A 23,964-nucleotide genomic window follows, 5' to 3' on the forward strand; every position below is an offset into this window, starting at 1 on the left:
AAATAAGATTGTCTGAAGTCTTTCCCAGACACTGACTGTCTGATCATCCTGTAGCTTTTCATGCTTGTCTGTAGTTCCTGACTTCATCTATGTAAAAAGGTCAAAGGTGAATGAAACTCTGTTTTTCTCCACCGTCTGAATCAGTTCTGGGATCAGCCTCTGATGTTCTTCCTCCACAGCTCTGAATGAGATGCTGGGTGTTTCTGTCTACAAAGTTATTTAGGAACAAACTTCCAGAAAACTGCAAAACAGCTGAAATGTAGTTCCTTTGAAAAGTCAGCCGTTAAAAGCTGTTTTTAATAACCGGTAACACAACTGGTTATGTTTTTATGGTGTAACTGCTGAAATGGGCTTTAAAAAATAAACTTAGGGCGATTCAAATCAACCTTAACGATCATGTCTTCCCTCCGGTGGCCACTAGGGGTCTCTCTCTGAAGGGAGGCTTGATGATGTGCAGATAATAAAAATGAAGCAGAAGCTCTGATAGGAAACCGTTTAGACCTGAAGCTCCTTCACAATAAGATCTGATTTAAAGGTGAACAAAAATGAAAACTGATACTGAAAATGATGAAATGTTTGCATTGTTATGAAATAAAAACATGAAACCAGGCAGTCTGTTCAGCACAGATTTCTTTATTGAATGAAGCAAAACAACGCAGCAGACTTCAATCCCCTAATATGAAAATAAATAAATGATTTTTAATCTTTGTCTCTCAGAAGCTCGGATCGCCACGACTTCCTCCTCTGCTGACGATTCTTCCGGTTTCCCGCCGTCAGTTCAGCTGCGACCAGAAAAATGACCAAACAGAAAAACTGATGGCGGCAATTTGGCACGAGATGAACGCAGACCGGCGCGGGGAGGGCGGGGCTAAATCAGCAGCGCGTGATTGGTTCATCCCAAACATCCCCTCAGAATAATATATGATAAAATCTCAGTGATAGGCGTTACCATGGCGACTAATTACAAAGAAGAGAAGCACCACCAAACTCCCTCTGATCTCTGCTAACGATGCTAAAGAGCCTTAAAAGCTAAAATAAAACTCAGGAGAAGCAGCAGCTCCGATCCTCTGGGTGAGCGGAGGAAACAGGAGGCGTCACTCTGACGGTTATCTGCAGCTGGAGTGGGTGTGCGGACGGAGGGACGTGTGTGTGGAGTTCGTTGTGACGACGTTAAATCAGCCGATTTCAGAGGAAACTTCAAACCGAAACCCGAATGTTTCTGCTGCTTCAACTTTAGCTCAATAATTACTGAATTTATGGATAAATCTGATCGATTCTGCATGAATCATGAGTGTGTGTGAGTGTGTGTGTGAGTGTGTGTGTGTGTGTGAGTGAGTGAGTGAGTCCAGTGAGGCGGTCTACTGCTCGCTGAACGCCTCCAGGTCGAAGGCCGTGTCCAGGAAGCGCCGCAGCTCCACCAGGTGTGTGTTCTTGTTTCCGGTGGCAGGCGCCGCCGCTGGGTCTCTGCCGGCGTACCTGAGGCACAGGGAGGGGGCGGAGTCAGAGCCGGCAGCGCCGCCGGGCAGTGACCGAGGCGGCGCTGCACTTACCCGACGTTCTTGGCCTTGTTGATGGTGGTCCTGATGCGTGGCTTCACGTAGTCGTAGTAACCCTGGTTCTTGTGCTCCTCCTGACACCACACCAGGTCGGCGTTGGGGAAACGCTCAAACTCCGCCTTCACCTGGTCAAACGGGAACGGGGAGAGCTGCAGGGGGAGAGAGAGGGAGGGGCGGGGCTTAACGTCTGCTGGCTCAGCAAACATACCACGATTATGACTGGAAACATTTATTATTCATTTGATTTGGTTCAGACTGCAGGAATCTCAGGCAGATTCATTTAAAGTGGGATTTAAAGAGATTTGTTTGGCTTTTTGAACTTTCAGACTCAGAGTTTAAACACAAAGTTTCCCTGGATGACCGGCACCAGATCACACGCAGTTTACAGAAATAATTACCTTTTCAGGCAGATTGCAAAAACTGAAAAGATCAGGGCTAAATATGAAACATGTATTGTGGTAAACTGTCCTGAATTTCTGTGACTGTTTTGTAATTTGACTTTATTTACATGTTAACTGTACAACATCCTCCTATTTCTTATTTTGTTGTATTTTTTTGTTCATATGTTTAGTTATGTCATTAAGATAAATAAAAATCCTGCAGTTTAACAGGATCAATGTCACGTGCTGCCCCCTGCTGGCGCCACCAGGAAACACCAACCTTCCTGCTGCGCTGTGTGATCCGTTTACTGAGGTCCGGTTGGTTCTTCTGTCTGAATCCCAAACAGATTTCACATTAAAAACTGCAGAGCGTAAGAGCTGAGGCGTTCAGTTTGACCTTTTAACCCGGGAAGGTTCTGCGTCTTCCTGAGAGCCGACCGTCTCAAAGACCGCGGCTACAAACCGTAAATAAACTGATTTTTATGAGTTCTGCTGTGATTATCGGCCCAGTTTGACTCAGAGTCCAGAGCAGCTGGAGGACAGAGGTCCAGGGGGTTCTGTTGGGGTCAGCGGGCCGGTCCTGGTACCTGCTCCATGCGGCTGATGGCCACCGTCTCCTCCAGGCCTCTCTTCTGCCTCTCTTTGGTCAGCTCGTAGTAAACCTTCCCGGTGCAGAAGATCAGCCTCTTCACGGCGTCGGGTCGCTGCGCCGCCGGCCCGTCGTCCGGGATCAGCCTCTGGAAGTGTGTTCCTGCATACAGGGAGGAAGAGGAGGAGCGCCGAAGGTCAGGGTGAGCAACCCAGGCTAGCGGCTAGCTGCTAGCATCAGAACCACGAGCGGCGGCGTTACCGGGCAGCATGCCGTCGAAGCTGGAGCGGGCATCGGGATGGCGCAGCAGAGACTTGGGAGTGAAAACGATCAGCTGAAGAAACAGGAAGTTCAACAGAACAGGTCAGTTTTCAAAACAAAAGCCCACACAGGAAGTGAAGGCTGCGGCCGGTACCGGCTTCCTGAAGGGCAGCAGGATCTGCCTCCTCAGAACATGGAAGTAGTTCCCAGGACTGGAGCAGTTCACCACGATCCAGTTACAGTCGTACAGCTGCCGGACAGCCAGGTCCTCCGACAGGTTCTGGAGGACGGAACCACAGTCAGAACCGGCCGACCCAAACACCGTACCGGTACCAGAACCGGCCGACCCAAACACCGTACCGGTACCAGTTTGGGTTCTGTTATTAGAACCATATAATGTTTATTTCCTGTTTCCCGGTTTGAAAAACGTTGAACTTTTAATTTAATTTCCTTTGGGATCAAAAGTGTTTTTAAATTGAACTGAACTGAACTGAACTGTGCTGAACTGAATTGAACTGAACTGAATTGAATTGAACTGAACTGAACTGAATTGAACTGAACTGAATTGAATTGAACTGAACTGAATTGAACTGAATTGAACTGAACTGTGCTGAACTGAATTGAACTGAACTGAATTGAATTGAACTGAATTGAACTGAATTGAACTGAATTGAATTGAACTGAATTGAACTGAATTGAATTGAACTGAATTGAATTGAACTGAATTGAACTGAACTGTGCTGAACTGAATTGAACTGAACTGTGCGGAACTGAATTGAACTGAACTGAACTGAACTGAACTGAATTGAATTGAACTGAATTGAACTGAATTGAACTGAACTGAATTGAATTGAACTGAACTGAACTGCCTCATTGCCGAACTGTTCTGTAAACCTACCGGCATGACATCCGGGTCGTCGTTGCACATCTGGAGGAACCGTTCGGGCCGGGCCGAGGAATGTTCTGGACCCTGCGGAAGCGAGCGGAGGGGCGTGTTAGGAGAAGCTCTGAAGGCCGGACCCGGTTCTGGTTCCGGAGCCTCACCATGCCCTCCATGCCATGCGGCAGCAGCAGGACGATGCCGTTCTGCCGGACCCACTTGGCCTGACCCGGGCAGATGAACTGGTCGATGATGCACTGCGCCGTGTTGTGGAAGTCTCCGAACTGGGCCTCCCACAGGATCAGCGCGTTGGGGCTCGCCATGGCGAAGCCCAGCTCAAAGCCTGCAGGGAACCGGGTCAGAACCTCAGAGACAGAACCGAGCTGCGGAACCCGAGGACCCGGAGGGACTCACCCAGCACTCCGTACTCGGACAGCGAACTGTTGCAGACGGTGTAGGGAGCCTGGTCCGGCGCCAGGTGGTTCATGGGGATGCAGGTTCTCTTGTCGACGTTCTGGTCGTGGAGGACGTGGTGACGGTGGCTGAGAGGGGACAAGAAGGTTACAGAACCCATCCAACAGAACCCGGGCTGCTCTAAACAAACCGGACCTGACCAGAGCCAACGGAGAGCCTACAGACTCTAACCCTGAAATTCTGCCTCAATCAGAAGTTTATCATCCTATTAGAAATGTTGTTTTCTGAACTGAAGTTCTGCACTCTGGTTCTGGTTCTGTTTGGGTCAGAGGTTACCTGAACGTTCCTCTCTCCACATCCTGACCCGACAGCCGGACATGGATGCCCTCCTTCAGCAGGGAGCCCAGCGCCATGTACTCGGCCAGAGCCCAGTCCACGGTCCGGTTCCGGACCATCTCGCCCCGGCCCTTCAGGATGCGACTCAGACCTGGTCCAACAACAACAGAGTCCATTTAGGGTCCGGTTCCGCCCAGCAGAGGCTGCTGCGGTTCCGGAGCGGAGCGGACCTCCGTGGATGGTGAAATCCTCCACGGGGACGGAGGACGCCACCAGTCCGATGTGGTTCAGGTTCTCCTCAGAGAGGCCCGTGCTCGGGCAGCTCATCGACTTGGGCTGCCCGTCCAGAGTGAAAAAACCTGAGGAGGACATTCATCAAGTCAAGGTTCTGGTTTCTGAACCACCGGCCGACCCGGAAACGACCCAGAATCCCCCGAGCTCACCGGGCCACGGAGAGTCCAGCCAGTGCTTGATGTGCAGGATCTTCTCGTCTTTGGAGCGAGCGAACGCCTCTTCGCAGATCTTATCGTACTTGGCGATCTCCTCCTGCGTTCAGACACAAAACCCATCAGAGGTTCTGCAGAACCTCTGTCCTGCACCAACAGAACCTGTGACTGTCCGGTCCAGGGTTCTGGTCCAGGCTTCACCTCGTACTCCTGCCGGCTCACGGCTCCCTCTGCGATCAGCTTCTCGGCGTATTTCTGCAGAACCGGTTTCTGCTTCTTGATCTGCTTGTACATCAGCGGCTGGGTGAACATCGGCTCGTCCATCTCGTTGTGGCCCATCCGGCGGTAGCACACCTGGGCGGTAGGCATGGCGACAGGGTCAGAGGTCAGGCTGCGGCGCCGCGCCCTGGGCGGAGGGGACAACTCACCAGGTCGACCACCACGTCTTTGTGGAAGGTGGCCCTCCATTCCGCCGCCACCTTGCAGACGTAGGTGACGGCCTCGGGGTCGTCGGCGTTGACGTGGAAGATTGGGGCGTTGACGACGCGGGCGACGTCCGTTGGGTACGGAGAGGAGCGGGCCATGCGCGGGTCAGTGGTGAAGCCGATCTGCGGACAGAGACGGGATGGTTAGCCAACAGGAGGTTTCTCTCACTTGGCGCCCTCAGCCGGTCGCCAGGCATCACCTGGTTGTTGACCACAACGTGCACGGTGCCGTGCGTGGTGTAGGACGGCAGGTCCGACAGGTGGAAGGTCTCATAGACGATGCCCTGGCCGGCGAAGGCGGCATCTCCATGCAGTAGGATGGACATCACCTGGACACGGAGCGGACAGGTAGATCAGCGTCAGATCGATCGGTTCGGCATCAGATCGATCGGATGGGTCAGGTTGGTCGGGTCGATAAGGCCGGTTGGATTGGCGTCAGGTCAGTAAAGTTGGTCGGGTCAATCAGATCTGTTTGGGTTTGTGCTGCAGGAATTTCCTGCATTCAGACTCACTCGGTTCCCGTCGGTGTCTCCGCAGTAGAACTGTTCCGCCTTGGTTTTGCCCTGGACTACGGGGTCCACGGCCTCCAGGTGGGACGGGTTGGCCACCAGAGACAGGGTGATGTTCCGGTCCGTGACCCGGTTGATCCGACGGTGGTACATGCCCAGGTGATACTTCACGTCTCCGGAGCCCTGAGGAAACCACAGCAGGTCTCAGTTCACACAGTCCATTAGTGTAGGATGTGGTAACAATGAACCAAACAACATGATCCCTCAAACCACTGAAACTCAGCACTAAAGTGAGATTACAGGGATTAACAACGTCAGGGTTTTTACCCCTGATGGAGTCACAGTACCTCATCGGCCGCCTCCAGTTTGGAGTCGAACTGGCAGAAGATCTGCTCCAGTTCTTTACGGATCACGTTGGCCAAAACGTTTAGCCGACCCCTGGAAACACAAAGACGATCAAATCAAGCAGCAGCAGGGAGTTTCTGCTTTTAGACCAGGAAGTCTTCATATCCCAAAGGGAAATTATTCTGATCCATCCAGAGAAACTCTGTCTGCTTTCCACTGATATTCTGGTCATTTTTAAAGTTCTTGGTGTGTTTTTCAAAAGTCAGAGGCGATAAAAAGTGACTGAAATAAAATAAATCTTTGTAGTTGGGAGTTTAACGTTCATGTTGGTGATAGCCTGCATGTAGCTGTGATTCCTCTGGTTCTGGTAATCAGTCCGTCTCCTACCCGACCCGGCACCGAGAGTAAAGAAAACCTGGACATTTTTAACCTCTTACTTTATTCTAACCCCAACCTGAGACAAAATGTCTTTATCAGACAAAAAGTAAAAGTTTTAAAGAATCTGAAGAGGCAGAAATTTAATAGTTTCTCTAAATGATGTTCAGACTTTTACTTCGTTACAAAGCAGAAAGTTAACATTGAAGATAACTTTTATTTTTTACCAATACAAACAACAAACTGAAAGATTTAAAATGTTTATGATTCACTTTATAAAACTGGTTTTATTTTATTGACTAAAATTAGAAAATACTTAGAAACACTCAGATATGATCCTGTTACCTGTGTGTGTGTTACCTGTGTGTGTGTTTCTGTGAGTGTGTTACCTCGGTGTGTGTTACCTGTGCGGCATGCCCATGATGACGTTCTCCACTCCGTTCTCGGAGGATTTGTCGATGATGGTCTTCAGAGCCGGGATCAGAGACTCGCAGCCCTCCAGTCCGAATCGTTTCTCTGCAGACCATTTCTTCTGCAGGAACTCCTCAAACCTGAACAGAGCCAGAGGTCAGGTGATCCCGGCCCCGCCTCCCGGCCGCCCTGCAGGTGAGGCCTACCTGGTGGAGCGGACCATCCGGGCCAGCAGCGTCCTCTTCTCCTCCAGAGTGAACTGCATCACTCCTGGCGTCTCAAACTTCTGGCGGATCCACTGGCACTGCTCCAGGTCGTTGATGAACATGAACTCCACACCGATGTGCTGGCAGTAGGCCATCTGCAGCCCCACACACACACACACACACACACACACACACACACACACACACACACACACACACACAGTCTGAGTCAGAGGGTCACATGTTTACATACCCCCCAGGGTGACGCGTCCCCCTACCTCCAGGCGACGGATGATCTCCTTGAGAGGCAACGCCGACTCTGAGCCGCCGATGAAGGTGGTGGTGGGAAGCCGGAACACCTTCTCCAGGTCCGATTCGTCCAGACCGTAGAAGCCTACAAGTCCCATGATGCAAAGCGGGACAGGAAGGGAGAGAGGAGGAAAAGGAGAAACAAGAAGAAGGAGGTGAAGAAACAGAAGATTGAAGGTGAAGGAAATGAAGTTAGAGATGAAAACCAGACAGATGAGGAAGAGGAGGAAGAGGTGAGAGGATTAGAGCCAATCAGCATGAAGCAGATCTTCAAACAAGCTGGTTCCTCCTGATCAGAACCAAAACGGTTCAAACTCTGCAGACATCTTTGTTTCTCTCTGGAGTCCTCCACTATGTTCAGGACTGAGCAGCCATGACACCAGCCGGATCCAGATCTCCCCCAGAACCTCTTCAGAACCGGTCCTGCTGCTCTGGGTGGATTAAAGCTACATCCGCAGACGGATCCAGGTGGATTTAAAACCAGAACTTGGTTGGGACGCTCCAGGATTCTGGATGCTTTAGAAATGCAGCTATGTTTGCCTTAGCTTCTGCTAAATACAGCATTAGCATATTGCTTTAGCATCAGCTTCTGCTAAATGCAGCATTAGCATATTGCTTTAGCATCAGCTTCTGCTAAATACAGCATTAGCACATTGTTTTAGCATCAGCTTCTGCTAAATGCAGCATTAGCACATTGCTTTAGCATCAGCTTCTGCTAAATACAGCATTAGCACATTGTTTTAGCATCAGCTTCTGCTAAATACAGCATTAGCACATTGCTTTAGCATCAGCTTCTGCTAAATACAGCATTAGCATATTGGTTTAGCATTAGCTTCTGCTAAATGCAGCATTAGCACATTGCTTTAGCATCAGCTTCTGCTAAATGCAGCATTAGCACATTGCTTTAGCATCAGCTTCTGCTAAATACAGCATTAGCACATTGTTTTAGCATCAGCTTCTGCTAAATACAGCATTAGCACATTGCTTTAGCATCAGCTTCTGCTAAATGCAGCATTAGCATATTGGTTTAGCATTAGCTTCTGCTAAATGCAGTGTTGGTATAGTGCGTTAGCTTTAGAATAACTAATATTTCTGACTATTGCTTTTGTTTTAGCGCAGCTCACTTTTCAGTCTGATCCAGGTTTATATTGGTCTCGTTAGTCCAGAGCTGGAAGGAAACCTTCAACGTCTGAACCATTAGCTGTTTCCTGGCCTGGCCAGCAGAGGGCGACCTGGAGGCTGGAGGCTTTTCCTCAACAAGCAGAACCTCCACGTTTCTTCTCAAATTAAACTAACAAGAAGAAAATCTGAGTGTCTGCAGAGGGACGGAGCGTCTCTACGGAGGGACGGATGAGTCCCAGGTTCAGCTGGATCGTCCAGGATGTGATTGGACGACGGTCCTCCATCCTGATGCTGGTTGGCTGACCGGGTCGGCAGGTGTTTGGGTTCTGTAGAGACCCGTTGGCGTCTCTGACTGGACCTTCGGCCATCTTGGCGTTTGTCCTGAACCGCCAGAGTTTAAGCTGAATTTTAGGATCTGATGCAGAAATTTGACCAACAAAAACAAACAAGTTGAGACCAGAGCTGAGAAGAAATCAGAGGATGAACTACAAATTAAAGGCTGACAGGTTGCCATGGTTACAGTACGGCGGGATTCTTTGGCGTAGTATTTAGTGCATCAAGCCTGGGGTTTTCCAGCTCTGGTCTCCCAGAGAGGACGGGTCCAGATCTGGTTCTGACAGTAACATGTCGCTTCACTGCAGACGGATGAACAAATGAACAGATGACATGAACGTGTTATTATGGCAGGGCCAGACGTTACGATGGAGACAGGTGAGACAGGAGAACCTGGGATGGGGGAGGGGGCTTCATCTCTCAGCCAATCACAGAGCTCACACAGGCTCGGCCAATCACAGCCCAGCCTGAAGGGCAGGAAGCTCTGCAGCAGATCCCAGGTCTGATCTTCATCGCGGTACCAACAGAATCTCTGAGGCATCTGATGAAGAGTCTGGAAAAACCCAAAACGCCCCAGATGACCTCCGACCCCTTCTACCTCTGGCGCTCCGCTGATGGAGGCGTCGCAGTCTGAGTGGCCCGGTTAGAGCTTTAGGTTGAGTTTTTCCTCCTGGCGATTTGAAGGACACTCAGATTATCGGGATGATGAGAGATCGGAATCCAGAATCGGGAATATTCAACATGGTGGATCGTCTTGGCCCATGTCGCAGCCTGCTGGATGTGACGTCAGCCAATCAGGAAGCGAGGTTACGGAACCGCAGAGGGGAATCCAAAATGACGGCCATGATGGACCAGAGGGTCCGGTGGACATTGGAGATGTTTAATGTCGTTCATTGTCGGGACAGCAGCGAGCTCTGCTCCAGGAAATAAAACCCGCAGTTCTAACGGTTCCAGAACCAGAACGGCTCTAAAGTGGATCAAACATTTTAACTGTAGGAGCAGAACCAGTCCAGATCCAGCCTGCAGACATCAGAGGGGAGTTCTGTGGAGTTTAACTTTTACTGGCTTAGTAAAGAAATCCTGACCATAATCTGAGTTTAAGACAATTTACAAAATTATAATTTAACATTAAAGTGAAAACTGGGTTTCATTTCCACAGGAAACCGTCTCCTCTACAGCAATTCTGAAAATACTTACGACGGGGCAACAATGCGACCAAATTTCACGACAGTAAACACAAATTTGTCAAAACAGTGAATTAAAGAAACTGGGTGACATAAAACCACCGACTTCCTGACTGACCGGCAGTTTCACTGAAATCAGTTTTTCCTCAAACCGAGAGGAAAAACCAAAAGAGAACAAACGTCTGAACGGATAACAGGTTCATCCATAAACGCCGTTTCTATCTGAAACTGTGACCACGCAGAAAACCCTCAAATATTCCCACAGTGGTTTAAAGGCGTGTTTTTTGGCTAACTGTGTTGCCATGGTAACTCAAACTGCCAATAAAAATACCAGCCTGCATCTGGAGCCGCATGTTTTCATATGCATGCTACACTTCACTAGCAAAGAGTCCAGTTCAGAGGCGCCATTTGGCTGGACCTCTGTTGGATTAGGTCAGTCACTTTAAACCGGGAGAATTACGTAACCGTTACAAACCGTTATTATGATGCAGATAATCTGTGAAAACATCAAGCTTCCAGTGTTCCCAGTGCTAACTGGAAACAACCAGAGCCAGGAGGTGGGTCTTGGCGCTGTACATCACCATCCTGTATGGCGCTGTTGATACCTCTTCCCTCCCTTGCTCTCTGCAGCCAGAATATCCTGCCATCAATGCTAAGGCTAGTTAGCATAGCCACCGATGACAACAGATTAACGATTTTCCTGTAAGTCGTTTCTACGCCGTTAGCACATTTAGCAGCAAGTACATGAACTGATTGACGGCGCTAAGACCCGCCTGCAGGCTCTGATTGGCTGTTTTTGGTCAGTATCCATGCTAGCTCAGGCTAGCTCCAGGAGGTCAGTCTTTTCACAGGTTATCTGTCTCATTAGAAGGTAGGTACCACAGCTTTAACATTTTTTATTTTCTTCGAGGTGAAAAAGCTAATTTATCTGATGCTGATGGATTCATAGACGCAACGAAACGTAAAACATCCACAGAGTCAAACACTTTTCTACGACTGCAGCTAATTATATAAAAACTGAGCAGAACCGGAGGACGTTCTCCTTTGTGGTGTCCATCAGCCCCTACTGACCATTGGACCGGGACGGAGAGGACAGCTGCAGTCTGACGGACCGGGTCAGAACCGGCAGACAGACGGACCCGTTTGGGGGTCCAGAGCCTGAGCAGCGAAGTGAAGCTGATCTACAGAGCAGCAGCGTCTCCTACCTCCTACCGTTAGGAACCTCAGCCTCTTCTTGAGCACAGCCACGTCTGGAGGTCACCAGCAGGGGGCAGCGATGGGGAGAAACACCCAGACAACATTATTGACCGTCAGCCAGTTCGACCACCACCACACCAACACCATCCGGCCCGCGGCATCTCTGCATCCCCAGCACCGCCCGGTTCTACAGAACCTCCGACTCCGGCGCAGCGATGGAGAGATGAAGGCCACACCATGCTGGGGTTAGTCAGAACTCGACCCAATCAGAACCACGCACCAAGCCATTCAACTGAGACACGGCTAATTCCTGGTTCAGAATCACAGCACCAAGCCATTCCATGGGGACACGGCTAATTCCTGCTTCAAAACCACAGCCATTCCGGGACATGACTATTACCTGGTTCAGAACCACAGCACCAAGCCATTCCATGGGGACGTGGCTAATTACTAGTTCAGAGAAACAGCACCAAGCCATTCTGATGGGTGTGTCTAATTCCTGGTTCAGCAAAGCAACAGCGTTTCTAACTTTGGCCCAACAGGATTCTTGGTATCTGAAAAGGGTCCGGTTCGTTCTGCTCGACCCGTTGTGGACCGGTTTCATGGTTCCATAATGTTTCTTCTTCTCTGGTTAATTAAAGCTGTGGCTGATCCATTCATCTGATCAGTTTAGCAATATGGACCAGAACCATCCCAGAACCAGAACCTTCTGAGCAGGTAAGCCTCCAGTCCACCAGCAGAACCACTACCGGGTCAGGTTCCTGGCATAGGGTACAGAGTAACTCTGAGGTCAGACACTGATGTGGGGTTCTTCTAAACTACAGAACATCCTGAAGATCTGGGCTTTGTGGATCAGAGGCACTCAGTCACAGTGGGCGGGTTCTGTTAGTGTTCTGATCGGGTTCTAAACGCTGCATGTCTGGTACCCGGCTCAAAATTATTCTGGAGTATTCAGACTTTGTGTTTTAAAATTTTATCCAAAAATGTTGCATCAAAATAAACACAGCAACCAGGACCTTCCTCTGGTTCTCCTGGTTCCTCTGGTTCTGATGGTCCATCTTTGGTGATGACCTCCAGGTCTTTGAGGTTGGTCATGACTCTGCATCATTTAATCTCCAGAGTTTCTATTCAGTTCAGGACTAAACTAACCGGCGGCCATGTTGACCTGCCAGCCACTCTGTGGGCGGAGTCACATGACGTCCATCTCCTCTTGTCTCTCCTCCAATCACGACTCAGATCTTCACATTGACTGGAGTAAAGCTGCTAGCTGCTATTGTTAGCATTAAATACAGACACGGAAGCTGCAGCAGTGACCCAACAAACCGCCAGCCGGTCAGAACCAACAAGTGCTGAGAGCTGACGAGTCAACAAGAAGCCACACAACCAGCACAGTCTATGTTTATATCTCTATACGTAGAGCTAGTTAAGTCAGAGCAGAGCTGGAACTGATCAGACATCTTGGTGATGGTTCCTCAGGTTCAAACCAAAATCAGCCCTGATTGGTCCTCCAACAGGAAGTTTGAACTAAAGGTAAATGATGTGGAGAACCAAGAACCACTGCAGGGTTCTGATGGTACCACCCGGTCTCTACTGGTACCACCCGGTCATGCTGGTGGTGGTGGTATCATGCTGTGGTGGAGGGTTCATTGGGTCACTTTGGACCTTTGTGCGTCACCTGAGCATCATTCAGCCACCACAGCGGACCGTGTTCTGATCCATGTCACAAAGCCCAGATCATCTCAGGATTCTAGATCTTCACTATGATCAGTGGTGGGCACCGCTAACTAAGCTATGCTAACCCTGAACATAAACATTAGCACCACTAACTAAAACGCTAGCTATGCTAACCCTGAAGTGATAATCAAACATTAGCTGGAGGAAAAAGTGGGCCCAAACTGATGCTAGAGAGAGGAAGTGGATCAACGTCGTGGGATTCAGAAGTCCCAGTCTAGTTTCACACTCCAATCTAAAAATAAACTGGAGTGTTTTAAATCAAACTCCACCACTAGGTGGCGATCAAAGTCTCGCTGGAGGCCTTAATGGATGAAAGCTGATTTCAGTCTGAACTTGAGTTTTCAGTCAGGAAACAGATAATCTGATCATTTCTCCAGGCTTTATGAGTCTTTATGAAGGAATTTTAATGACCACCGTCTAAAACAGTAAGACCAACAATTATGTTTGTTTTAGTGAGACAGAAGATTAAAAACGGTGATTGTAGTTTTTACAAACTTTTAGTTCTTTACTGGTTTGAAGCTCCAGTTAGCTGAAATCTGTGGGTTAATGCTCTAGACGTTCTTCATATGCCAGAAGTTTCCAGACGCCATGATGGACGTTTGAACGAGACGCCGGAACCTTCCTGGCATGCGAGAACGTTTCAGAGGGAACTTCCTCTGGCGCACATCCAGGTTTTTAGTGTGGGACGCATTCCCGATCGGGGAAACCTTCCAGCTGGGGTGAGTGTGGAGGGAAAGAGGTGGAGGCTGAGGGTGGAGGTCCTCACCCAGCTTGTCGGAGGATGTGATAATGTCAGTGGGAACGCACGAGTCCAGATCGGCGTCCATGATGCCCAGCGGGTCCAGCTGGGCCACGTGGTGCCCCCGGATCTACAGGGGGCGACACAGAACCCACCCAGGACAGGACAGGAGGAAGAGGAGGAGTGATGAAGAGTCACAACAGAAGGGGAGCGTTAGAGGGTTAGAGGAGGAGGACGGGTGGGTGGGTGGGAGGAAGAGCAACGTTAACATCAGAGTTCTGGTTCTGTTCTGGCGTCTCACCGACGTCCTGGAAGCCGGCGCTGACCGGAGCGTCATCAAAATTCACACAGCTGATCCCCAGAGGGTCCAGGTGGGCGTTGTGATGGCCCAGGACCTGAACACACACACACCCAGCCCGAACACACACACACACCGTTAACACTCTCCAGCTGCGTTTCATGGGTCAATATTCCGGTAACGTGGAAAAACAGTTTCCTGCTACGTTTCCATTAACTAAGAAAATAAATTTAAATCTCACGTTAAAGTTTGTTCACGTGACAAGACATTAAAAAATATGTAGCGCCGTCTTCCTCCTACCACTTCCTGCCGTCTTCTTCTTCATTTCCGCCAGTAGTAACATCCAGTTGTTGATCACATGACTGGTCTGAAAAAAAACTGTTTCCATGGCAATTTTATGAAATACACTAATTTTGATACGGCTGAAAAACGGCAGCATCCTACAAAACATTTAATCAGAAAACCATTTTTAATGTGTCGTTTCCATTAAGCAAATTTATTTTATAATCCCAATTTGTGCATTTATACGATCAATGGAAACAGAGTTACGAAGGTTTCACCAGCAAACCACGATCTTCTGATTTATTTTAATCCTCATTTTATCAGTTCATTTATTTAAAGACAGCTTTACTTATTTCATAGACTTTTATTTCTTACCTCAGTTTTACAGACTTTTTAAAACTGAAATTCAAATGAGGGGGCGGGGCTTTCTCTGGGGGCGGGGCTAATCAGAGGGCAGCGACTGGCAGAGAGTTGACATCTTCAGATTTGTTCTGCTTCTAAATGAGGAACTAGATCGCATCCAATAGTTTTGTCTGCAGCCTGAACTGTCGCATTTTATCCGACCTTTACGTCGTTGATGTGAGACATCCGTCAAAATTCAGCAGCAGAAGAAGCCAGACGGTGAATCTGGACGTAAATGATGGCTGCTGAGTTTAATCAGCTTCGTCTGGTGACAATGCTGTCGGCTCTGAGTAACGTTAGATGCTGGCAGCCATCTTTACTGCTGTAAACAGAGCGCTGCTGCGTGGCATCTACGTTCTTCTTCTGTTGCTTTGGGAACCGATCACAAAAGTCAACATTGAGGCGATTCGACTGGTTCGCTAATGAAACTGATTTAACATCTGGTTTTGTTTTGGTCGGAGTCGTGCCAACATTCTTATCCAAAACAGAACTGCTTTACCTGAAGTTCACGTCTCTCAGGTCTGTGCGCTCAGATTAGCCCCGCCCATCATTTGCATATGAGAACATGAACTAAAAAGTAAGTAGCTCTACAGTAAGACCCAGCATTATAAGATAAGTATCTTGATTTTAATGACGTGGCGCTCCATCTGATCTTTGCTCTCGTCTTATGACTCATGATGCAGGAATATGAATCATTTAAAGTTCCTGCTCACATTCACCTGGATTTAATTTGAACCTGAAGCTCGGGGCTGCGACTACTGCTCCCTGTAACAAACATGGAGTCAGTTTAAATGCTGCCACTGATCCCTGATTAGATGTTTAGCTGCTGGCAGCGATGCTAGTCAGGCCGGGATCTCATCCATGAGCTCTGGTTATTAGATTTACTGTTGCCTCATTTCCGGGGTCAGGGTTTGTTTTTGCTCCACAGTGAGCAGCCAAACTCACTGTGGTTTGGAAGTGAAGTGGTTATGAATCTGCAGCTGGATTAAAGCAGCTGAAAACTGTCGGCCTGCAGGAGGGAAACTGACTCTCTGCTGGCTGATGGAGCGATGAACAAGTTTCAATATCTCTGCACAGAAATAAACAGAAAATGAGATTTTTTAATCTCAATGAGAAAACCAACATAAATAAAAGTAATATATACATACTGTGATAGATTCTATAATTTAGATAATATGTTCATAATAAACACTTCAGCTCTAATTAAACTATTATTTAAGCCACATCCCAGCTTTTCTTCTCCACATTAATTCACCTGGAACATAAAAGCCTCATTAGTACAGTAATCTGTTGCCATGGAAACAGTGCGGCGCCGCCTTCAGCATTGCTTCAGTCAGACAGCAGGAAGTATTTGTTTTCAAGAGAAGAACTGCTTCCCTCTCTGACCTGGTTATGAAGGTTTGATTCCTCCTCTACACTGGAGCTATGAAAAGAAACGGAGCTTCAAAGTCTCTCAGTATGTTGAAAGTAATCAACATACCAAGACTGAACAGTCACTTTCTTTCCTTAAGTGCCTAGTGTCGCTAATTAGCATCACAACTGAAGTTACACTAATGGTGGGTGCAATGTTAAATTTTTAATCTATTATGTTGGACTGACAGCAAAATCACAAGTAACTGGAAATAAATGTCAAAGCGAGTCTGTGGATAAATCTGGGAATTATTTGTCGCAGACTTTAAAGCGTTAGATCAGTGGGGCCCAAAGTGGGTCCTGGAGGCCCGGCATCCTGCATGTTTTAGTCTCTCTCTGGTTTAACGCACCTGGATCCAATGATGGCTCGTTAGAGGCCTAAGAAGAACATGGACCTGCTGAAAAGGTTGTTGGTACCAGAAACAGAACTAAAACGTGCAGGATGCCGGCCCTCCAGAACCCACTTTGGGGACCTCTGCGTTAATTTTAAATCTCTGTTTCCCTTAAACAAACAGATACAGAAACAGATTACCCTTTTTAAACCTTCACTTTGGTCAGACTTTTTAGAAATAATTGTTTGTAATATTAAACTGTGTTTTCATGTGGATGAAAGACCAAAACCAATGAAAATGTTTGAGTTTTCCCAGATATCGGCAACATGGACTAGGCCCTTTTCTCTCATAACCCAGACAGAAACACCAAACATGTTCGGAGGAATCAGAGGAATCATGGCTGAAAGATCAGGAAGAAACAGAAAGCTAAACAGCCAGATGATCCTCCACCACCATCTAAACATTTCATCTCAGTTTCACACCGACGTTCAGTCAAGTTCAAACAATTTCACTAAATAATTTATCATTATAAAAATAGTAGATTTTAACCACTTAATATGCAGAAATTGATGAGAATCTTTTCTGAGGCCCTGTTTTCATGACAATGATCAGACAAAAATTTTGTTTTTTTCCATTAACACATTTACACAAAGCCATTTCACTTACAATCTTTGTTTACACAAAAGGTAAACATCAAAAAGGTGCAACGCCCTCGCCACGCCACTAGTGGGTGCTATGTTCTGCGTTAAAAAGAAGTTCTACCTGGGGCGTGCCGTGGTGGCGGAGGGGTTATCGCGACCCACATTCAGGCAAAACGTGGCCTCGACGCGGCCGTCGCGGGTTCGACTCCCGGACCCGACGACATTTACCGCATGTCTTCCCCCCTCTACTTCCCCCTTTCCTGTCAGCCTGCTTTGAAAAAGGGACACTAGAGCCACAAAAAGACCCCTTGTGGGGCAATAAAAAAAAAAAGAAGTTCTACCTGAAAGTCGTTATGTCGATTCGCATTTTCCCAGATACTGGGGAAACAGACACACTAACACACACACTATGTACTAACACACACACACTGTATGTGTGTTAGTGTGTCTGATGAGAGCCCAGGTGCAAAAAAGTGGGAAACTTTGCTGAAACGTTGTTTGAGCTTTCACGGTGTCCGTAGTTCTCTGGATAAAAACGGTGAACAATCAGGCGTGTATTTTGCCGCCTGGCGGTGCGGAGCGAGGGGAAACCGTATCTGACGGGGAACCGCGGCTCTTCGTAACACGTTTGCATTGTCGGTAGTTTCTTCTTCTGTGGATTGCAGGAAGCAGCTATGTTTTGCATCATACGCTGCATGAGCTAGGGATTCCCTGACAGAAAGATCCATTTATTCTGTTAACAAGCAGTACGTTTTAGAACCATGGCACTCTGGAACCCATTCTCAAACTGTGCCGTTGTCAGAGAAAACATTCGCTATTTCATGTAAATGTAAAGCACAAACACAACGAAACTCTTCCATTGTCACCAGAAATTTTTATCCTGCAAACAGGGCCTGAGTTTACTGCAGTTCACATAAAAACAACAGACTTGTGAAAGTTCCAACTTCAGCAGAATCAGGTCAAAATCCAGCTCAAAGTGACTGAAACTGAATCAGTTCAGGTTCATAGTTCACTGGTTCAGAGAAAGTTACAGTTTTATCTCCAGGTGAAATGAAACGTCATGTCAGTGTTTTGGTACCTGGTAGGCTCTGATGAGGGTCTGGACAGCCAGATGATCCTCCACCAGCTTCTCCGCGTTGGGCTGAGCGCCGACCAGCGAGGACAGCTGAGGAGCCGCCAGACCCAGAGGAGACTGGTAGGCGGCGCCGGGGGGCGCGCCGGCGTTGGCGTTACGGAAAAACACGTCCCACGACTGGAGAGAAGGAAGGTCAGAGGTCAGACAGGACGGATGGGAGGAGATTTTTAACGTATGCATGTATGTAATTTATCGTTCTCCACATTGGGCGCCAATTTGTTGTCAAACAGTCATGAAAATCACACAGGAGCAGAAATCAGCAAAACAGGGAGATTTATTAGTGCGTCTGCACCACAGAGGCCTATAACCACTAAAATCTCTGACCCTCTTATAATTACAAAACTTTATCAGTCCCTCCGAGATTTCACAACAGTTTTAGTGATTTTTTTGGTGCTACTATATAAATATTTACAAGGAATTGGCAATATTTTGTCTTCACTAAAAAGCCACATGTAGAAAAAAAACTGTAGAAGTCCTTTGGTGGTCAAGAAGGGCAAAGTGTGAAAAATGATTTCTCCCCACTTGCATGGAGAACAGAGCGACGCTGCTTCGCTATGAATCATTTTCATTTGCAGGTTGTTCACTACAATCAGAGCTGAAACCGAGCCACTGGAGGGAGAAGTCCAGGTCAGCGTTGTTCAGTCCAGCAACCAGAGCGTCAGGCTGGGGGAGAACAGGAAGCTAACAGCGCTAGTCATGGAGTAGCACTGAAAGCTACCGTTAGCTTGCTGGCTAGCCAGACATTCTGCAGTAGAAATTAGCACAACAGTCATGCTGGGTTCTTCAGGTTCCAGAAGATTAACTTCCAGGATTCGGATTGGTTTGATCCGACCCACAGGAAGGGGCGGGTCCGTCCCAGGCTCCGCCCACTCTGGATCCCTGCCATGTTGTTAAACCATAGGGCCATGTGACATTTAGTGTTTTAAAACCATGGTACAGTTTGGGTAACCAGTCTGGTTACCATGGAAATACTTCCAGCAGGAGAACAAGGTCACAGAGCAACACAGGTTGCTAACGCTAGCAGCAACACGTCCACCATGTTGGCTTGAGCAAATCTACCCATAAACACCCAGTCAGTTCCTCCAAAAGCTTCTAGACATGGTTTAAACACACGCCAACATCACTTATTAGCTTATTAATGTTGATGTTTCTGTTCTATTCAGCATGTCTTCATTCTTTTACAGCGAAAATCACATTTTAGATCAGTAATGTTTCCCCATTTAACTATTTCACAGTTTAGTTTCTGTAACCAAACCAAAGATTCAGAGAAACGACGATTATTCTGGGATTTTTATTAATAAACAGCAGAAATAATGTTTAACCTTGCAAAACAGGACTGGTTCTGATTCTGAGACCCGACTCAACTCAGGTAAATGTAACCTAATAGAAACAATGGAAACATTTCAGACATTTTCAACTAAAGCTGAACAACATGGCCGACTGACTGTGATCACAGAAATGGGAGCAATACTGTGATTATGATGAAGAGATGGACGCCCTGTTGTGGGGCTGAATGGTCCGTCCTTCTGTGACCTTTAACCTTTTTGGTGATGTCATCAATATCTGATGTGAGGCTGAATATCACATGAACATGGAAAACACAAGTTTGGACTCCAGACTCTCCTGTGAGATGCTGAAATGATGAATTCATCATTTCATTCAGTCCTGGTGGTTACCGTAATTTCCCTACTACTGTTTTGTGTCAAACGTGTGTCTGAGTGAGAACGCTCGTACAAACATTAGTTAGCTTCCTGGTTTATTTACTGGAGCGTTTGTGGTTAAAGCTCAAAGCGTTTGAAACTGTAGCCGCTCGCAGTCCAGACATTACGGTAGTGATCAATATAGTCCAGACATTACGGTAGCGATCAACATAGTCCAGACATTACGGTAGCTGTCAGTCCCACAGGATTGAGTTCAACTGAAACATTTAAAAACAGGTGCCTGCAGGACAGCAGGTACATCCAGAGGGTGATGACCATCACTAATCTGCAGTTATTGATTGATTCTTATTGATATATTTTTATTGATTTTCTGGTGGAACCAAAACTCGTCACTACTGGCACATTTGAGTGTTTTAAACATGTCTAGATGGAGTTTATGAGGATAAATAACTGAAAAAAGCGTCGCTGCTGTCAGGTTAACAGATTTAAACCCTCTTCCTGCCAGGAACTGCTCTGGACCCGGTTCCTGTTCTGACTCGGTCCGATCCGAGCTTAACACCCAACCGCTACGGCAGGAAATCTGGACCAGAACATGCAGAGGTTCTGGTTCTGGTCCAGGTCCAGTGCAGCTGCTGGGCCATGTGTCGGAGCGTCGGGGAGCTAAAATTAGCCGGTGTCCTTTCGCGGCGCTGGAATGACATCGGGTCGGTTCTGATGGCAGCTGAGTCGCCTTCAGGCTCCTGTCTGGACTTGGGATTTAAGGGTTCTGACCCGTCGGGTCAGAACAATAGAACTACTACAGCTCAGAGGAGAAGAGGTCATCAGGTCACGCCTCCAACCAGAACCTGGACCAGCTGTCACATGACCAGACAGTAAAAGCCTGTGGATCTTCAGAACCTTCTGGACCCAAACAAACATTTCTCTCCAGAACCAGAGAGGATTCTCATCAGAACAGCAGGAGGCACCACCATTTCTCCAGTTGTTCACCCAGAGCAGCCAGCCTGACCTCTGACCCCGGTCCAGCCGGGGTCGCCTCACCTTGTGGACGCTCTTGGGATTCTCCAGCCAGGCGTAGTACATCTCCTCCACGTAGTTGGAGCTCGTCCCGTTCAGGAACGGCTCCGACGCCACCGGCGCCGAGTAGCTCCTGATTGGCTGAAACGTCCTTGAGCAGGCGGCGCCGGTGGCTGTGATTGGCCGCTGCTGGCCGACAGTCTGTGCCGCCTGCGAGGCGGTGAGCGGGCGCAAGCGCGCCGCACAAGTCCTTAAGCGATGCATGAGCGGTCCTCACAGCGCCTCACACACACGGTGGTGCCGATTGGTCCGACGGGCCGGACGTCCTGCGCCTCTGACAGTAAGCTCCACCCGGGCCGCCGCTGCACAGGAAGCGTCGAATCAAACGTCCACTGAGGGAGAGAGAGAGAGAGAGAGTTACGGTTCTGATCTGAGAAACCAATCAGATGTTTGAGCAGAGACTGAATAGGTTCTCCAGCAGGAAGGTCTGAAAATTAAACATTATCACCATGTATTGATCTGTTCAGATGACGATTGATGATTAATTTTTGGAGTTTTCTTTATAACTTTGTGATAAAGTTACAAAGAGCCGCCTCGCTGCTGAATTTGATAAACCAATAAATGGATTTATTGGCCTGATTGATGATTGCTGATATGAAGTCTGTTGTGATACATTTTGATTCATTTTAACTCAGATTGTTGTGATCTGATATCCTATACCCAAACAATATTTCACGATTATATTAAAATAAAACTTGACAGATTTATCTCTGAACTCTGACAGGAACTGAAACAATCAAAGTAAAAGTTTCCTAAACGATGGTCTGGATCCATATTTACATTTTGCATCATTAATAATTTAATGGATATAGATGGATGTACAGTTACTCCCCTAACTGGGTCAGAACCAGGATGTAGCCAGCAGCTCGTCGGGTTCCTGCTGGTTCTGGTTCTGGCTGGTCTCCTGTGAACCCGGACCGACTGAAGACTGAAGTTACAACATCTCATCGATTTAATCGAGACATTTTAATTGCTAGCGCTAGGCTAACTCGTGTTTTGGCTGCATTTACCCAGAATGCCCTGTTCTGTAGTCCACTCCCTGTTTTTGGAGCGGTCCGGTCCGCTTGCCGTTCACATCTGCATCAGATCCAAACCAGAGTTCACCTGAACCGGACCCAGAGTTCGCTTGGTGTTCACTCCTCCAAACAGAACAGGCCCAAAGGACCAGCGGCCAACCGTTTGGACCCGGCAGAACTTCAGACAGAACTTCAGAGGTCCTCAGGTGTTTGTCTCTGAACAGGTGAATCCATCATTCACGTCTTCAGATCAGGTTGTCATAGTAACAGGTTTGGAAATGAAACCCGGGATCTCGTTATTCCGGTCCTGATCCATGCCTGATGTAGTGAGTGGAATGTAACAGAAGCAGATTACTGAACTTCTTCACCAGGACAGACTGGACCGGGAAAGGTTCTGATCCGACACAGAGGTTCTGTAACTGCTCTGAGACCAAACACTTATTATTAGGAGTTCATTGTGTGGTCATAATGTTATGCCTCATCAGCATCTAGTCATTAAACGTTCATTAAACAGAAGAATGTTCATCAGAGTGAAACTCCTTTCTGGACCTGATGCTGCTCAGACACCCAGCTGGTTCTGGTCCAGTCACCATGGCAACCAGCTGGAGTTCTGGGAAGTTCTGAAGAACTTCTCCACAGTTCGTGTCCCTCACCTGAAACTTGACCCGGTTGGTTCTGGTTCGGTCAGAGCCGTCAGAACCTCCGCCCAGACCCACCTGGAGGTTCTGTTTTGACCTTGTTGTGAGGCTCCAGTCCCCGTCTGGACACGCCCACCAGCGGTCCAGACGGCCCTCTGATTGGCTGCTCCTCAGAAAGCCCGTCCGGCTATTGGCTACTGAAGCTGTCGGTAACTTTGTCCCTTCACGAGTCATGAGTTCCTCAAAATTACCGACAGCTTATTAAAACTCTGGAAACTCAGCTGCTGGGAGGGATTGAACGGTTAAAAACTGCCCCGACAGGCCAAATAGTGCGGGATACTCCTCCGCAGAGAGGCTGATTACCTTCATGGCTAACGCTTCAGGTTATGTAATTAGCCGGTCAGCTCCGCAGATAACCTGGCGCTAACCAGAGTAACTCAAAAAATGAAAACGGACCGAACCGAACCCCAGAGGAGTGACCGACCCGCCTCAGGTGGGGCTTCTTTTCACAGGTGACCTCAGAGTTCAGCTCGGACTGCTGTTAGCTCACACGAGGCTAGCGGCGCAGCATGCTAACACCAAACAGGGTTTAGAAAATGTTTAAACTCAAACTGAAATCCTCCTTCATCCCACAGACAGCAACAGGCCGTCTCTACACACTCTACAGCCCAGCATAGAGCACTTTGAGCCGGGTACTAACCTCCAGAAGAGTCCCAGCGGCTCCGCTCTCGGCTAGTTATCCCGGACGCCCTTCTCTCCCGGTGAAGTGATGACAGCGAGGACGTCACTGACGTCACGACGTACAACAGGAGGAGCTAAACTTCCAGTTAAACTTTAGAATTTCTACAAGCTACTTTTATGCTCTTTGGTACAAAAACTTTTTTTTTTTTGACAAATACTGTATTTTAAATAAAAAGACATACTCTTTTATAGAGTAACTAAACCTCAAGTCTATTTTTCTTGCAGATAAACTTTACAAATTAAATCCATAAATAAATATATATATATATAAATCCCACTTCTGCGTACAACGGGAACGCAGAACTGGACATTTTAACAGTTTTCTGTTTTTGTTTGGGTCCGTAAGGTAATGATTGAGCTGTTGGTCACAGTGACTAACAATGTCTGGAGGAGTAAAGCATGGTGGTGGCAGCATCATGCTAGAACGGCCTTCCCAAAGCTCTGACCTCCACCTCATTAAATATTTAAGGTTTATGAGGTTTATGTAAATATTTGAGTCTGTGTAGATCAGAGAATAATCACA

At 47.7% G+C, this 23,964-nt stretch overlaps 1 protein-coding gene across 4 annotated transcripts; it reads right to left on the minus strand.

Annotated features, from left to right (window-relative positions):
• Positions 1-612: 612 nt before the first annotated feature.
• On the minus strand, positions 613-23,510 carry ogdha (oxoglutarate dehydrogenase a). Of its 4 annotated transcripts, XM_032577968.1 has the most exons (25): positions 23,401-23,510; positions 21,011-21,378; positions 18,255-18,428; positions 14,138-14,206; positions 13,839-13,941; positions 11,347-11,391; positions 7,472-7,587; positions 7,194-7,348; positions 6,981-7,127; positions 6,204-6,294; positions 5,860-6,039; positions 5,548-5,676; positions 5,291-5,470; positions 5,064-5,216; positions 4,860-4,962; positions 4,647-4,775; positions 4,417-4,567; positions 4,081-4,208; positions 3,831-4,009; positions 3,685-3,756; positions 2,941-3,066; positions 2,787-2,859; positions 2,524-2,687; positions 1,551-1,705; positions 613-1,476 (listed from the first exon to the last, which is right to left on the minus strand). In XM_032577968.1, the coding sequence occupies exons 2-25, from the start codon at positions 21,248-21,250 to the stop codon at positions 1,359-1,361; spliced, it is 3,180 nt and encodes a 1,059-aa protein (XP_032433859.1). In that variant the 5' UTR covers positions 21,251-21,378; positions 23,401-23,510; the 3' UTR covers positions 613-1,358. The 4 variants fall into 4 exon arrangements, with proteins under 4 accessions (XP_032433859.1, XP_032433855.1, XP_032433856.1 ...); XM_032577964.1 differs by lacking the exon at positions 14,138-14,206; XM_032577965.1 differs by lacking the exons at positions 11,347-11,391; positions 14,138-14,206.
• Positions 23,511-23,964: the final 454 nt, after the last annotated feature.

This window comes from Xiphophorus hellerii, chromosome 12, assembly GCF_003331165.1.
Source record: "Xiphophorus hellerii strain 12219 chromosome 12, Xiphophorus_hellerii-4.1, whole genome shotgun sequence".
In the NCBI taxonomy this organism is placed as follows: Eukaryota; Metazoa; Chordata; class Actinopteri; order Cyprinodontiformes; family Poeciliidae; genus Xiphophorus; species Xiphophorus hellerii.

Excerpts from the sequence above, each read along its gene's own strand:
- ogdha (XM_032577968.1), bottom strand. The coding sequence starts at position 21,250 with ATGCATCGCTTAAGGACTTGTGCGGCGCGCTTGCGCCCGCTCACCGCC. Across the intron at positions 13,942-14,137 it reads TGAATTTTGATGACGCTCCG|ATCCGGGGGCACCACGTGGC; the intron begins GTCAGCGCCGGC and ends CGCCCCCTGTAG. Across the intron at positions 7,128-7,193 it reads CGGATGGTCCGCTCCACCAG|GTTTGAGGAGTTCCTGCAGA; the intron begins GTAGGCCTCACC and ends GGCTCTGTTCAG.